Genomic DNA, 16,328 nt, shown 5'->3' with positions numbered 1-16,328 from the left:
TACTCTGGCTTTCCCCGGATTGCGTTGGTCGCGGGCTCGCGCCAGCGCCGTAAGCACACAATTAGTTTAAACTATGGCCCCGCCCCCTCGCGCCGCCCTTCAATTGGCCCCTGTCGGCTGGCGTCGCACGCAAGAGCACGCTGGAGGACCCGGGAAAAGGAAGTGTGAGGGCCACTGGAAAGGGAGAAAGGGTGTCACAACTTCCGGACCCCGGCCCTCGGCTTGAGGGCGAAGGCAAGTACAAATCGCTGCATTGCCCGCGGCCTTGGAACCCAGCCCCTGACGGACTACAGCTCCCGGTAGGCATCGCGGCAGCGCCTACGGCGCTCAGCTGGGACGTAGTGACATAGGTAGTTACCATAGAGTTGCTCTGAGTAACCCTGAGATAGTAGGACGCAGAGGCTGGAGGGGAAGCAACTGCGGGTGAGTTGGGCGGGAAAACAGGAAACCTGCTCTAGGGGACAAGAACTCTATGGAGAGGGGAGGGGCACCCAGAAAGACTAAGATCTTCCTTTCTCGGGGACCTGAGACCTCCCCCCCTTACCCCTTAATCCCTTTTCGCAGTGAACAAGACACAAACCCATATGGGATAGACGGGCGCGGGGAGGGAAGGGAAGGCTGAGACACAAACCCAGACAGATTTGGGGGTGCTTAAGAACCTCCCCCATCACAAAGATGGGGCCCCCTAATACTACTGTCTCAAATCCCTGACACATCCTGGGAGATCTGAAACGCCTTCAGACATAGGGTTGGTTTTCCTCTGGTCGACTGAGACCCTCTTCAAGACATGGGAGTAAGATTAGAATAAATCACAGTCCCTAATTCTGGATTTGTAGGAAACTTTCTGGGGCTTGAACTGCCCCTTTCCTTCCAAGCAGGAAGACCCCAGGGTAGAGCCTCCTTTCCAGAGAGTCAGCAGGATCTTCCCACACATACTTATTAGGGGTCCTGTCCTTAAATTACCTCTTCTCCCTACACCTCCTCTGTGGTCTGCTTCTCCAAGTTCTGCAGTCAGAGCTTCACTCCTTTTACAGTCTTCGTGACAGATCTGTTACAACTTACCCAGTGTCTTCACATCCAGTCTTTCTTTTGAGCTTGGTGAGTCCAAGGATATTTATCCCCATTTCACAGATTGGAAAACTGAAACCTAGAGAGGAGCAGTGACTTGCTGGAGGCCACACACCAAGTCAGTGACAGCTAGGACTAGACCCCTGTTTGCCAACTTCCAGCCAAGTCTCTAGCTTGAGCCTACAGCCTCTCTAGCTTAAGGACTTGTTCAAAGTAGTAAGATAAACTGCCCCAGGGAAAAGAAACTTGTATCGCCTACATTGAGTTATTTACATTTCAGCCTGAATGGGTTTCAGATCCTTCCTTGAAAGTTTAAATGGGGAAAGAGAACTAGAGAGACTAAAGACAATGGGAATCAAACAGATTTAACTAAACAAGAAGTAAACAGTCTTGCTAACACAGCACCCATGTCTGATGCTGCCATGATTAGTTAGCTTCTGGCTGGCTCCTAGCTGGCCCTGATTGGTCCACTTACTGTCTTAAAGCTCCCCCATGCTTGGTCCTAGGCCCACTTCCCACCTCACTCTAAGATTCTCTTCTTGGATATTCTCATCCACATCCACAACTTCATTTACCACCTATATGCAGATGTACGGGAGTGTGTATCTCCAACCCCACCCAACCCTCATCTCCAAGCTCCAGATCTATATAACCAATTGCATCTTCAACATCTCCTTCAGGATATCTCAAAAACATCCAAACTCAACATGTTTGCAGCTGAACTCATAATCCCTATGTACTCCAAGCCTGAATTTCTTCCAGTGTTCTCACCTCTGTCCACCATTACAGAAGTCAAAAAAACAAGCATTATCTTTAATACCTCTTTCATTTCCCATCCATCATAAAATCCTGTCAGCTTTACTCCTAGTATCTTTTCTCTAGTCGTAGCTACCATCACATCCTTCCTGCCTTCCCTCCGAGCCATTTTGCATACTGCAACCAGAGTAATCCTTCAAAATGCAAATCTGAATTGTTCACTTTCCCCACAATACCCCCAATTAAAAATATACCTTGGGATTCCTATTGCTCTTAGCATCAAGCAACATCTCAGCTTGGCTCCTACCCACCTCTCCAGCCTCCAGTCTAACCATACATTTCCCTCCCACTCTCCCTCCAGTTATATGGCCTTCTTTAAGGTCTTCAAAATTTCAAGTAACCACTTACCATAGAGCCTTCGCACATGCTGTTATTTCTTCCTGGAATGTTCATCTTTTCCCTCTGCCATAGTTAATTTGTACGTATCCTTCATATTTCTCTCGATCACTATTTTTTTTTTTTTTTGGCCGAGCCGCGTGTCATGTGGGATCTTAGTTCCCCCACCAAGGATGAACCCGCACGCCCCTGCATTGGAAGCACAGAGTCTTAACCACTGGACCGCCAGGGAGGTCCCTCTCAATCACTTCTTTAGGACTATCTCCCCTGACTGCCTAGAGCAACTCAGATCCCTCAATTATAGCAACGTCGTGTCCCTCTCCTTTATAGTGTTATTCACTGTTGCAATGTTTAACATATTGTTAAGTACCTACTACTTGCCTCCACTGTCAGGATACAACCATGAGAAAAACATGGCTTCTGCCCTGGTGGAGTTTATGTACACACAGATAGTAAGGAGATAATACTAGTGTTACGAGTGCTACCAAGGGTAAATATAGGGTGTTATGGGAGTCCAGAAGAGAAGTCGCACATCCAGACTTGGGCATGAGGGTAGGCTCCTCAGAAAAAAGGGAAACCGGAGCTGAGTCATTAAAAATTAGCAAGGCAAAAAGAAGAAACTGTACTCCAAGCAGAGAAAGCTGGATGTCCAGAAGCCCAGAGGCAGGTGCAGGGAACTTACTCCGAGTAGTTGCATTTGGCTGGCCTGCAGAATTGGAGGTGAGGATAAGAGATGGGAGTAGAGAGATGGGCAGGAACCAGTTTGAATTTGGGGCCTACCTTTGGCACCTAGAAATATAACTTCCCAGAATACATTAGATTATGTGGAAGACTTTTCATGACGGTCTTTGGTTTTTCTTCCACCTGTAGCCCATAAATAGAAACCCTCACTAGGCCAGGCTGTTGAATCTCCTATCAGATCTCTTCATCTCAATATTCCTCACAGCTTCCTGGGCCATAATGTTGCTACTTACCTGAGAGAGAGAAGAGACAGGCTATCAACAAATCAAATTCCAATTGTTAGCAATTTCCAAAAACTAAAAACAAATTTCCATCATCAACTTGGGATTGGTTAAATGAAGTTAAATTAAGTAAAGTTTTTTTTTTTTTGGTACGCGGGCCTCTCACTGTTGTGGCCTCTCCCATTACGGAGCCTGTTCCGGACGCGCAGGCTCAGCGGCCATGGCTCAGGGGCCCAGCCTCTCTGCGGCATGTGGGATCTTCCCGGACCGGGGCACGAACCCGTGTCCCCTGCATCGGCAGGCGGACTCTCAACCACTGTGCCACCAGGGAAGCCCAGTAAAGTTTTTTTTTATATATAATTTTATTTATTTAATTTTATTTTTGGCTGCGTTGGTTCTTCATTGCTACACGCGGGCTTTTTCTAGTTGCAGCGAGTGGGGGCTACCCTTTGTTGTGGTGAGCGGGCTTCTCTTTGCGGTGGCTTCTCTGGTAGCGGAGCATGGGCTCCAGGCGCACGGGCTCAGTAGTTGTGGCACATGGGCTTATTTGCTGCACGGCATGTGGGATCTTCCCGGACCAGGGCTCGAACCCTTGTCCCCTGCATTGGCAGGCAGACTCTCAACCACTGAGCCACCAGGGAAGCCCTGCGTTGGGTCTTCGTTGCTGCGCGCAGGCTTTCTCTAGTTGCGGCGAGCGGGGGCTACTCTTCATTGGGGTGGGCGGGTTCTCATTGTGGTGGCTTCTCTTGTTGCGGAGCACGGGCTCTAGGTGCGTGGGCTTCAGTAGTTGTGGTTCACGGGCTCTAGAGCGCAGGCTCAGTAGTTGTGGCTCGTGGGCTCTAGAGCACAGGCTCAGTAGTTGTGGCGCACAGGCATATTTGCTCCACGGCATGTGGGACCTTCCCAGACCAGGGCTCGAACCTGTGTCTCCTGCATTGGCAGGCGGATTCTTTTTTCTTTTTTCTTCTGACTCCCAGGCCTTATTCTTTTTAAAATAGATCTTTATTGGAGTATAATTGCTTCACAATACTGTGTTAGATTCTGTTGCACAACAAAGCGAATCAGCCATATGCATACACGTCCCCATATCCCCTCCCTCTTGAGCCTCCCTCCCATCCTCCCTATCCCACCCCTCTAGGTTATCACAAAGCACCAAACCTATTTCCCTGTGCTATGCTGCTGCTTCCCACCAGCCAACTATTTTACATCCGGTAGTGTATATATGTCAATGCTACTCTCACTTCGCCCCAGCTTCCCCCTCCCACTACAAGTCCTCTAGTCCATTCTCTCTGTTCCTGCCCTGCAACTAGGTTCATCAGTACCACTTATTTTTTTTTAGATTCCATATATATGTGTTAGCATACGGTATTGGTTTTTCTCTTTCTTACTTCACTCTGTATGATAGACTCTAGGTCCATCCACCTCACTACAAATAACTCAATTTCGTTTCTTTTTATGGCTGAGTAATACTCCATTGTATATATGTGCCACAGGCAGGCGGATTCTTAACCACTGCATCACCGGGGGAGCCCAAGTAAAGTTAAGGTAGGGTACACACAAATTCTATGGAACACTCTGCAGCTATTAAAAAGGGTAAGAGAGTCTACAACAATTTGAAAAGAAAAAAGTAGCTTTACAAAGGAACAGAAAGTATGTGTTTATTTTAAAATATACATAAGTTTGTTATATATGTCTTCTAGGAGGTTATATTCCCAAACTGTAAATCATGAGCGTTCTTGGAGAGTGAGATGGAGAGCCACACTTTTCGTTTTCACTTGATGTATCTCTCTATGTTGTTTGACTTTATTCAGCTATCACGTTAACTTTTAAAATTAAAAAAGAAAAACAGTAGGGCTTCCCTGGCGGTGCAGTGGTTGAGAGTCCGCCTGCCGATGCAGGTGACACGGGTTCGTGCCCCCGTCCGGGAAGAACCCACATGCCGTGGAGCGGCTGGGCCCGTGAGCCATGGCCGCTGAGCCTGCGCGTCCGGAGCCTGTGCTCCGCAACGGGAGAGGCCACAACAGTGAGAGGCCCACGTACCGCAAAAAAAAAAAAGAAAGAAAAACAGTAAATGATATTTCCAGTCGGGAGAAGAAAAACTCCAAAACAGAGCAGGTATGCCCCTAACCCTGTCATTCATCAATTCAGTCAACGTAGACAAATGAGGAAGGCGCTAGGGTCTGACTAGCTCCTGGTGATGAGGTTGAACAGCAGCTGGGAAAGACTGACTCCAAAAACATAGCCACTGGAGCGAGTAAGGCAACCTCAAGGCTCGTCAGTTCTCCCCAGCAGTCAGGTTCACTATGTGACACCTTGAAGATATCATTCATTTATTCCTTCATTTCTTTCATTTCTCCATTTATCCATCAAGGCTTTAGTGAATACCCAGGCTTGGTGCAGGGTAATGGTGGGAAGAGAGAAAGAAGTCTGACTTCTTTCCCTGTCCTCAAACTTACAGGGAGGGAACAGGAAGTAGGTTATAAAGAAATGAGTACAGAGAGTACAACTGGTTCAATTTATTGAACACCTGCTACAGGACATACAACAGCTCTCAAGACAGGGTTTGTCTCCATTTTACAGATAAGGAAACAGGCTGTGATGAAATTTTATTCAAAGTACAGTGGGGGCATATATCAATTAGTTATTGTTGTATAACAAACCATCCAAAAACATGGTGGCTTAAAACAATGAACACTTATTATTGCTTCCAAGCCTCCGAGTCAGCCATGTGTTTCTTCTGGTCTTGGCAGGGCTCATTCATGTGTTTGCAGTCACATGTGGGTTGGGTGACTCTCGTGATCTTGCCTTCGGGTAGGCTGGCTATAGGCTAGTCTAGGATGGCCTCACCTGGGATCACTGGCTTTCTTTTTCACGTATCTCACCTACACGTTTCTCATATCCCTCCAGCAGGCTAACCATGTTCTCTTGGCACTGGCAAAGAGCACAGGGCAAGTCCTCTCTTTAAGCTTCTATTTGCTTCATGTTTACCAACATCCTGTTGGCCAAAGCAAGTCGCATGGCTGAACCCAGCATCAGAGTGGATGGAACTACAAAGAGGGCAAAAGAGATGGATACAAGGGAGACCATGATAGAGTTCATCAAGGGAATCAATCTGATACAGGGCACAATGATCAATTTTATCTGGAAAGAAAGTCTTCATCAAAGAGGATATGCTAGAGCTGAGTACTGAAACATGAGAGTATTCACTAAGTAGGCAGCTGTTTCTTAGAACTGGATGCAGGCTGGTTTGCCACAATCAATAGCAACCCAGCAGGATTTCCTGTGCTCTTTACAGACAGGGTTCTATTATTTGTATCTTGGCTTCATTCCTTCTGGTCAAGCATAGGGCAGCAGGCGCTGAACAAATGTTTGAAGAATTGAATTAAATATCTTACTGTGAATGAGGTGTGGACTGAAATAACTGAACCTCGGAGCCAATTGTTAGAAAGTGCAGCTTAGCATCAACACCCCCAAAACAGAAATCCTTGTATTTGGCAGTTTCTCATTCATTCCTCCCACAAACATTTCCTGAGTGCCTGCTGTAAGCCAGGTTCTGTGTTAGATGATGAATAAGACACAACACTAGCTCACAGCCTGGGCTGGTGTTTAAATGGAGAAGACTAATAACCCTTTCCAACGGGCAAATTTGTCGAACTACTTGGGGCTCCATTTTAATAAATAAATAAATTTATTTATGTATTTATTTATGGCTGCATTGGGTCTTCGTTGCTGCACTCGGGCTTTCTTTAGTTGCATCAAGCAGGGGCTACTCTTTGTTGCAGTGCACGGGCTTCTCATTGTGGAGGCTTCTCTTGTCGCGGAGCACAGGCTCTAGGCGCGCAGGCTTCAGTAGTTGTGGCACATAGGCTCAGTAGTTGTGGCTTGTGGGCTCTAGAGTGCAGGCTCAGTAGTTGTGGCACATGGGCTTAGTTGCTCCGCGGCATGGGGGATCTTCCCGGACTAGGGCTCAAACCCGTGTCCCCTGCATCAGCAGGCAGATTCTTAACCACTGCGCCACCAGGGAAGCCCCAGGGCTCTATTTTTAATACTAACTCATCCAGAAAAATGCTTCAGGAGCTGGTGCTACACAAAATCAGAAGTCCTTTGGAACTGCACTGAGGTTCTCTGATGGTCAAGATTAATGGTAAAAATCCGCCCTTAAATGTTTTAAGCTAAAATCCATGTCCTGTAGTGCTGAACTCTGGGGTCCCAACTTGAGAAAAGTATCCAGTCTTGCTCAGAGGCATCAAACTTCTTGTGGGTTCTCAAGTGGGACGCGTCTAGGTGAGAAGCAAGCCAGCTTCCTCTATTTCTACAAAAGAATAATGTGTTCTTTGTTGTGTCTGTAGATTTGATATCCAAAGATTCAGGTCTCCCCAATCAACAACCCATGCCCATCAGGCCAGTCTCACACTTGACAGAGAATTCATCTGTGAAGTGACTCAAGCCATCACTTACCCAAAGCTCAGTTGAGACTGCTGCTTTTTGAGAGGAAGACATTCACTTTCCATTCCTCTAAACCTGTTAAACTCTATCCTTCATATGTTAAGTCACCAAAAACGGAATTTACCTAGACTGTGTTAAGCTTAAGCTGAATTATAAGCTCTCAGGTCCATGGTTTTTTAAGAGGAATTCCATTTTAAGAACATTTGTGAATTTCATAGTCTCTGGATATAAATTGTTTCTTTGAATTGAATGATGAGAACCACATATACTAAGGTTTCCACTTTTGCTTTAGTTGCCAGGAATTTCAGGGATAAATAGAGGCATAGTTTCCTAATTCCCTGGTTCATCTCTCTCTCTTCCTTTATTCTGGCTTCTAATCTTTCTCTTCCATGTTTTCATTTTCTATATCTGTACTGTCCAGTATGGTAGCCTCTAGTCACAAGTGGCTATTAAGCACTTGACAGGTAGCTTGTCCCAGTTGGGATGTGCTGTAAGTGTAAAGTATCTCAAATTTTAATATCAATTATATGTTGAATGGTATTTTGGATATATTAGGTTAAATAAAATATATTATTAAACATAACCTCACCTGTTTCTTTTGACTTTTCTACTAGAAAATTTTAAATTACATATGTGGAAAAAATATATACACATGGCTTGCATTTGTGATGTTCATTATATTTGTTGGACAGCTCTGTTCTACAAATCATCCTGTTTTATGAGTGTGTTATTACCATAAAATACCTCAAATCCTTTTGGAAAGCAAGTAAAGTAGTAAATGCAAAGGAGGTGACAGTAGTGGATGAAGTGAGAAGGGGAGGTTGACTGGGACATGTATTTGTCAGTCTATTTGTCTTTTGTTTGTGTCAGCTCTCCTCTTCACAGGTGAGTGGTGTTCTCATGGCTCTGCCCAGTCGAAAAATTCTCAGCTTTATTTGAGCTAATAAATTGGAAAGGATCTGATAAGACAATTCACACCACATTGTAAATGACTGATAACACTGTGTTCACCCCTCTCAAGGGGTATTTCCATTTTAACAGGGAACAATCCCTGAACCCAAAGGAATGAATCCCTAATGGTGGAGTTTCAGGCATCAGTGACAGGTGAGTGAGAGTGAGGCAGACTCTGGTCTTATATGTATGTATGTTTATATATGTATGACTACATTCAGGACGTAGCTGAAAGTAGGGTCTTCCGATGAAAAGATACTGGGGCCGACAGACAAGGTGAGCAGAGAAGGTAGCAAATCCCCATATGGGTCAGACTGCAAAGGGCTGTCAGACACCAGATCCAGTGCAGGCCCTCAGGGGTTTGTTAAGCAATAGAATAGCCCAGTTGATGTCACCAGAGGGTAGCTATAAAGACAGCCTTCATGGCAACTACTATGGAGTAGCAGAAAAGGACTCAGAAGACTAGGATTGTAGTCCACAGCTGACTCACTGGCTTAACTTCGGGCAAGTGCTTTCACCCTGGGGCCTCAGTTTCTTTGGAAAGTAGAAATGGGTATTATAACTATCAATGAACTCTAAGGGATGTGAAGGTGCTCAGAGAAGTAGGAAGTGCCCTACAAATGCAAGGAATCATGATTGTTATCTTAAAGTAGAAATGCAGCCATGCAAACCTGGAGTAGTGGAGGGTATATAGCAGGCGTGGAGAGCTATGAGGAAACTTGAGGGCCAAACACCAGTCCTTCTCTGTCCTCCCAGGCTGAACCCGGATTCCCAGGGCCCATGCTTCCACCTGACAAATGATGGCTTGAGTTATGAACAAACAGGACTATACGAACACTTCGGTGCAAGAGCCCCCTGTGGACTACTCCTTCCGAAACATCCACGTGACCCAAGGTCAGCCCCCAGAGCACAGCATTCCACTCACCATGGCAGCAGGATGGGTGTGGTCCCTAGGGAGAAGCCAGTCTTCTACTTAAAAGCCTGAAGAGATTCTTTGCATAAGCATATGGGATATTTGTTGCTGCTGTTTTGGGGAGAGTAGTGGGTAGGAAGGTGGGAGTGGAAGAGTTTGGCCTTTTAAAAAATTACCAGCAAATCTGAAAGGACCCAGGGGGCTTTCAGGGTAACTGATGATCTTCAAAAGAAGCCAGGCTACAGCAAGACAGTCAGGTGGAAGAAAACAGGAGAGCCAGTCTATCAGCCAATAGTATATTCTCCACTTTTTACCTGGAGAGAAGAGACTAATGAAAGGAAAACACAGGCTGCTACAGAGTCCAGCCAACAGGCAGAACCCACTCTGAGGACACAAGCCTGTTCTGATCACTGGTAAAACATGTAAGGTCTTGTTATTAACAAACTGGCATGTTTCCAGTCTAAATATTTATTGACAAATTTTATATTCATTTCAGTCATATCCAAATTTATTCCATTATCACCCACACTTATTACAGGTCCCAGCACTGCCCACGCTCATTCCTGTTTTATCATTCAGTGTGTGTGTAAATGGGCAGCTAGTACCTTTCAGGAGGGGACAGAGGGAGGCTCTCATCAAGATCATATTCTCAAGAGAATGTGCTTCTTCCCAGGGAAGTTCTGCTGTCTTTGTTATCTGCTCTCATAAACACATCAGTACGTCTGCCTTCACAGAACACAGGTTGGCATCAACATAACCTAGAGCCATTATCTGGCTTTGGTTGACTCTCTTAGGCAAGCAGCGGCCACCTTTAAGTTCAGGAAGCACATGAATAGTTATCAAGGGTACTGGATACTACTTGGGTTTGGGTTTAGGGTACTTACTACTTGGGTTGCCGTCAGCTACAACAGTAACTCCCATTTGTTCTCTCATAGCACACACCCACTTGCCGTGATCCTCCTTTATTATGCACAGCGTCACTTCTGATTGATGTAGTCCATGTTTCACAGGGTTTTAGCTGCAATAATGGCTATGTACAAGATAGCTGAGGTGACAGAGGAAGGAGAGACGTATGGCTCCTACCTACCCTGAGAATTCCTAGATCTGAGTGGGGAGTGTGGCTTAGCCCTCTATGGTGTCCTCAGAAGGAGGGGAGAGACAAGTTACTATGACCAAGGATAACTGCACAGCACAAAACATAATCTGCACAGATGCCCTGTCTTTCATTTAACAGTTAAATCTTGAGCACCCACTATTTTTTTTTTTTTTTTTGAGCACCCACTATTATTAAGCCTTCTATATATGTGTGTTTAGGTCTGTACACGTATGCCAGGCATATGCTCCTTGCTGAGTGGGGAAGGGAGAAGGAGAGGCACATCTAAGCCCCAAAAGGCCAGTCCCCTCAGGTTCCCCAGGGCATTTGGCACACTTACTTAAAATTGGGGTTAGAGGACAGGGTAGAGTTTTGGGGTACCTGGTACACTATTTCCTGAATTAATCAATATATGGATCATAGAATCTGAAATGGCAGTGACTTTAGAAGGCATCCAGTCTACTACCTCCAACCCATAGTGCTCTAACTGCTCACAAACCCAGTTAAGGGAGTCCCATACCACACACCTACCAGCCCTTCCATTACAGGGTGAGGAATGACACAAGAAAGTTCTTCACATCAAACACGTGTTCTCTGTGGACACGTGGGAAAAGCTGCATGGCAACCCTTCATAGATATGAAGACAGAATTATGTCTTCCCCAGATCTTCCTGGGGCTAGACAACCCCTAGTTCTCTGAGTGTTGATATCTGTGGTCCAATTTCCAGACCCGCCTTGGCCTACTCTGAACAGGGCAGCTTTGACAGATCCTCAGGCAATGCAGTGCTCTGATGGAGTCTGCGGAGAGCAGCCTGGACACCCTCCTCCACCCATGATAACAGCAATCCCAGGCAGCCTCAAGTTCTAGGCAATGCCATCCCCAGTGGCTCCCCCTGAGCTGGGGATCAGCCCATGCTTGCTGGCATTCCCCAAGCTGCTGCCTCACCAGACTGGAGGCTAGTCCATAGGTGGGCTTATTTTGATCTTAACTTTTACTCATCTCTCTTTTCATTTCAGGGTTTGCAGTCAGGCGATGTGAGGCTGGGGGTCAGGATTAGGGTTTATTCACGAGCTGGGGTACTCCGCTTCATGACCCTCCTGCCACCTCCCCCCCACCCTCAGGCCCCAACTGTGGGTCCACTCACTCCCGGACCAAGACAGAGAGCCACCTGGTGGATGCTGCCTGACCTGCAGCTGAGGAGAAAAAGTTCAAGCTGGGTGGGGGTGGAAGAGAAGTGTGTCTAGTAAGAGCTGAGGAGAGGGTGAAGACAAGTGGACCAGTTCAGAAAGTACTACTTCCTTTCTGAGAGGCAGCTTTAGACAAGTAACTAAAGGCATAGAGGCAACAGGAAGCATCTAGTCACCTCAGCCAGAGCTGGTGTATGGTTCTGACTCTGCCACTGAGACTGTGAGCCTCCTGGTTCTCCCTGCCCTGGTTCTTAACTTCTTTAATGGATGCCCCTCCCCCCACCCTCGTTCTGCTTGAAGAATCTTATCTATTTCTCTAACTTGTATACACTCTATGCTAATGATTCTCAAGTCTATGTCTCCTTCATATCCAACTGCTTACTCGGCTTCTCCTCTTTCTAGTACTATAGGAACCTCAGATATGCCAAGGCCAAGCCTGAACTCATCACCTTCCCAACTTTTCTTTTTTCTTTTTTTTTTTGATTGATTTATTTATTTTTCTGGCTGCGTGGGGTCTTAGTTGTGGCACGCGGGATCTTCATTGCAGCATGTGGGATCTTTTCGTTGCGGCACACGCGGCTCTTTGCTGCAGCGTGTGGGCTCCTCTCTAGTTGTGGCGTGTGGGTTTTTCCTCTCTTTAGTTGTGGTGTGCGGGCTCTGTAGTTTGCGGCACGCGGGTTCTCTAGTTGAGACACGCAGGCTCAGTAGTTGTGGTGCGCAGGCTTAGTTGCCCTGCGGCATGTGGGATCTTAGTTCCCCGACCAGGGATCAAATGCACGTCCCCTGCACTGGAAGGCAGATTCTTTACCACTGGACCACCAGGGAAGTCCCTCTTCTCCTTTTCTTAATCCTGTATCAGTTCATAGGACTGGCATCTCACCAGTCATCAAGAACATTGGGCAATACCCTTGAATTTTTTTTTTTTTTTAACCGCGCCACACAGCATGTGGGATCTTAGTTCCCAGACCAGGAATTGAACCTGCATCCCCTGTGTTGGAAGTGCAGAGTCTTAACCACTGGACCGCCAGGGAAGTCCCAACACCCTTGAATATTATTCTACCCTTGCATCTAGTCAACCATCAAGTCATGCTGTTTGTATGTCCCTCATCCTTGCTTAAATGACTGAAAGAGCCAAATTGGTCTTCCAGTCCCACCCACTCCCTACAATCCATGCTCCACACTAAACCTTCAGTGATCTTTCTGAATTGAGAGAGCTGTATCATCTCCTTTGCTTTCAACCCTACAGTGGCTTCCCATCTTCTACAGGATAAAGTCTAAGATGCTCAGCCTGGTTTTCAAGGCTCCGTGTCTCCTTTTCCCTCCTTGCCCCCTTGTGTAGTACGTGTGTGTGTGCCCATGCTATTCCATACCTCTGTAACTTTGCTCATGCTCTTCTCACCTTTTCCACCCTTCTTTGCCTGGTTAACGTCTCCTAACCCACTGAGATATCCAGCTCAGGCTTCACCTTCCCTGGGAAACTTCCCTAAGCTCCCAAACTGGGTTAGGAGACCCTTTTCCGTGCTTCCACAATTTAAATAGCATTTATTATAGTATATTCACCGTTTGTTTTCATCTTTCCCATCTGAGCTCCTCCAAGGCATAAACATCTGCTTCACCCCTGCTCTATTATTCATACAGAGCTCATCTCTCATTTTGTTCACCACTGTATATCCAGTATCTGGCACACAGCAGATACTCAATACTAATGGAAGAGGGAGAGGACATCAAGAGTGTGTGACACTGAAGTGAATTCTATAGGCTCTACCAGTGGATAATTCTGGATTTTGTGCTTCAGCATCTTGGCTCAAGTCCAACACCTCTGCTTCTTGGTTTCCTCATCTATAAAATCCGCCTCCCTCCAACTCCCATACAGGGGTGGTATACAGAGGACCCAATGATACAATAGACCTGAAAGGAGCACGTGACCCAAACCAAGAGTTTGGGATGTGAGGTCTTTGACCCTTAATCCAAGCTCACTCTGACTGCTGGGGCCTGGGGAGCAATGCATACAGTCGCACTGGACACAAGCATGGGATTCTGGCCCTGCCAGCTCCTCTAGCTACAAATTCTCCCAGTTCTGTTCCTTTGCCACCCCCCACCCCGAGCCAGAAAAGCAAAGATGACATACCCAAAGTTCACTCTGTCCCCACAGATCTGTTAAACGAGAAGCCACGGACAGGGCTACGACCACTAAGGCATGCAAAGTCAGGGAAGTCTATATCTCAGTCCCTGTGGCTGAACAACAACGTCCTCAATGACCTCAGAGACTTCAACCATGTGGTTTCACAGCTTCTGGAGCATCCAGAGAACCTGGCCTGGATTGACCTGTCCTTCAACGACCTGACTTCCATTGACCCTGTGAGTCCAGAGGGTGGACCTGAAGCCACCTTGTCCAGTCCCCAGCCTCTCCACCTCCCACATATTATCAAGGAAGTAGTGAGGCAGCATGGTGCCCTGCAAAGCACATGGCTGTGGGCTCAAATAGATATAGGTTCAAATACTAGATCTGCCTCAGACTTTGTGACCTTGGGCAAGCTCCTAACCTTTCAAAACCTCAGCCTTGCTGTCTGAAAAATGGGGATAATATGCCAGCATTATAAACATTTTGTGAGGATTAAATGAGAACAAATGAAAAGCAACCGGCACATAGCAAGCCTTCACATAGGAGGCTGAAGTAAAATCGTAGCTTATTATTGGGCACCCACTGTGCTTTGTGCCAAGTTCTTTTGCAGAGGTAGGTACTAAAAGTACAGCAGTTACTTTCCATGAACTCAGGCTAAATTTTAAGAAACAAACAAAACTGGCCCCTTTTCATCCAGGATCTGTGCTAGAGGGGAAAGGAGTTAGAGTATGACTTGTAAACTGTTCCCCAGGTGCACTGATCTCAATTTAACTACTATTTTAAAAGCTCTTATGTACCTAGCATGATGCTGTCCCCTGTCCCCTGTTGTGATAGAATCTTAGAACACCAAAGCTGGAATGGTCTTCAGTGAAGGGACAGCTAAGGCTCAAGGAGAAGCAGGAGAGCCCAGGCACCTGGCAAGTCAGTGGCAGTGATAGGACCCAGGCCCATACCTTCTGCCCCTCGGATCACAGTGCTCTGTCAGTGTGGTGCCCCTGTACCCCTTCAAAGGCAAATAAAAGTAGGTTGGAATCAATCTAGTACGGCTCTGGGGGTGACAAATCATTCCCCAAACTCTTCCTTCTCTGCCCACAAGTCAGTCCTGAGCACAGATACACGGCTCTGTCCAGTCTAGCTTCCGGTTTCCTTCCCCAACAGGTCCTGACAACTTTCTTCAACTTGAGTGTGCTCTATCTCCATGGCAACAGCATCCAGCGCCTTGGAGAGGTGAACAAGCTGGCTGTCCTCCCTCGGCTCCGCAGCCTGACACTCCATGGGAACCCCATAGAGGAAGAGAAGGGGTATAGGTAAGTGCCCTGCGTGGAGGTGGGCTCCGCTGGGCTCCCATGAGGGAAAGGAGGAGCGTTAGGGTTAGAAACCTAACACCATCCTTCTGCTATGCTTGGACCAGGGAAGGGAGTAGAGGGCTTTAGGCATTTCTTGATGTCAGTCAGGATAAATTCAGTCTCCCCCACACTCTACTCAAGTCCCTCCATTCCTTGCAGTCAGAGGAGATAGGAGCGACTGGTGGAGGGGGAAAGGGGTTCTAGAAGGGGGCCTGACCCCCAGCCCAAGTCTTCCCCACAGGCAATATGTGCTGTGCACTCTGCCCCGTATCACCACGTTCGACTTCAGTGGGGTCACCAAGGCAGACCGTTCAACAGCTGAAGTGTGGAAACGCATGAACATCAAACCCCAGAAGGTCTGGATCAAGCACAATGCACTGTGAGGTTCCAGGGACCCCAGCAGTCCTGAAGGCCTGGGGATGCTCAGCTTGGTTTGACAATAAATGATTTGAGCTGTTCAGCAGAAGTCTCTTATACCATGTAAAGATGCCCCCCAACTCAGGCAAGCGCCTGTAGCTCTGGTCTTACTTCACTGGAACAAGGAGGAAGTGGAAGGAGAGGCCTGCTGGCTTGGGACGCAGGAGACCTGGGCTGATTGCATGGCCTTGGGAAACTTACCTAACCTGTCTGGGCCCCTTTTCACTCTTTAGGTCAGATATCCTGAGGTTAGAGTTGCTTCGCAGAGCACCAAGGTTCTGTGGAGATGCCTCAGAGGCTTCCATGACAGGAGGCCAATAAGATGGGCTGTGACCTCTGAACCCCTCACTTCAATCAATCAGATGAGAGTAGTTCCACTGTCGTGTTTACATATCATGATTCTACTTAAGATTTCACTTGATAAAAAGAATCTTCTGCTTGAAACTATGTGTCTGCTGACTCTGTACCAGGTGCTGTTGGTCTCCCTGCATACATCCACTCCCTCACCAGGCTTCTTGGTAATTCCACTGAGCCTGAGGCAATACCCACAACAGTGAGAGCTGCCTCAGATTCAAGTTCAGCTTTGACAGTGTTCCCATCACTGGAGGAGGGACAAGCTGAGTCTTATCATATCTGAGGTTAGTGCAGGCCAAGTCTCAGCTAAGACCTGG

At 47.0% G+C, this 16,328-nt stretch overlaps 2 protein-coding genes across 6 annotated transcripts in view; one reads left to right on the top strand and one right to left on the bottom strand.

Moving 5' to 3' along the window:
• Positions 1-16,328, bottom strand: part of NUMA1 (nuclear mitotic apparatus protein 1) — a 90,763-nt gene that overhangs the window by 73,191 nt on the left and 1,244 nt on the right. The gene's annotated exons all lie outside the window — the stretch shown is intronic.
• LRRC51 (leucine rich repeat containing 51) lies at positions 127-16,101 on the top strand. 5 transcript variants are annotated; one of them, XM_019939555.3, is made up of 6 exons: positions 128-299; positions 8,670-8,732; positions 9,336-9,473; positions 13,925-14,130; positions 15,053-15,201; positions 15,482-16,101. In XM_019939555.3, the coding sequence occupies exons 3-6, from the start codon at positions 9,392-9,394 to the stop codon at positions 15,621-15,623; spliced, it is 579 nt and encodes a 192-aa protein (XP_019795114.1). In that variant the 5' UTR covers positions 128-299; positions 8,670-8,732; positions 9,336-9,391; the 3' UTR covers positions 15,624-16,101. The 5 variants fall into 5 exon arrangements, with proteins under 5 accessions (XP_033718282.1, XP_019795114.1, XP_019795113.1 ...); XM_019939554.3 differs by having other exon boundaries at positions 8,650-8,732; XM_073808539.1 differs by having other exon boundaries at positions 8,650-9,083.

The sequence above is a fragment of the Tursiops truncatus genome, chromosome 8 (assembly GCF_011762595.2).
Source record: "Tursiops truncatus isolate mTurTru1 chromosome 8, mTurTru1.mat.Y, whole genome shotgun sequence".
NCBI lineage: Eukaryota > Metazoa > Chordata > Mammalia > Artiodactyla > Delphinidae > Tursiops > Tursiops truncatus.
Note: the sequence above shows the minus strand (reverse complement) of the source record. Positions and strands in the feature narration are given on the sequence as shown.

What these genes read in the sequence shown, in the direction of transcription:
- LRRC51 (XM_033862391.2), top strand. Translation starts at nt 9,392, where the DNA reads ATGAACAAACAGGACTATACGAACACTTCGGTGCAAGAGCCCCCTGTG. An exon ending in AAACATCCACGTGACCCAAG is followed by an intron (nt 9,474 to 13,924) that starts GTCAGCCCCCAG and finishes CTGTCCCCACAG; the next exon opens with ATCTGTTAAACGAGAAGCCA. An exon ending in ACCTGACTTCCATTGACCCT is followed by an intron (nt 14,131 to 15,052) that starts GTGAGTCCAGAG and finishes CTTCCCCAACAG; the next exon opens with GTCCTGACAACTTTCTTCAA.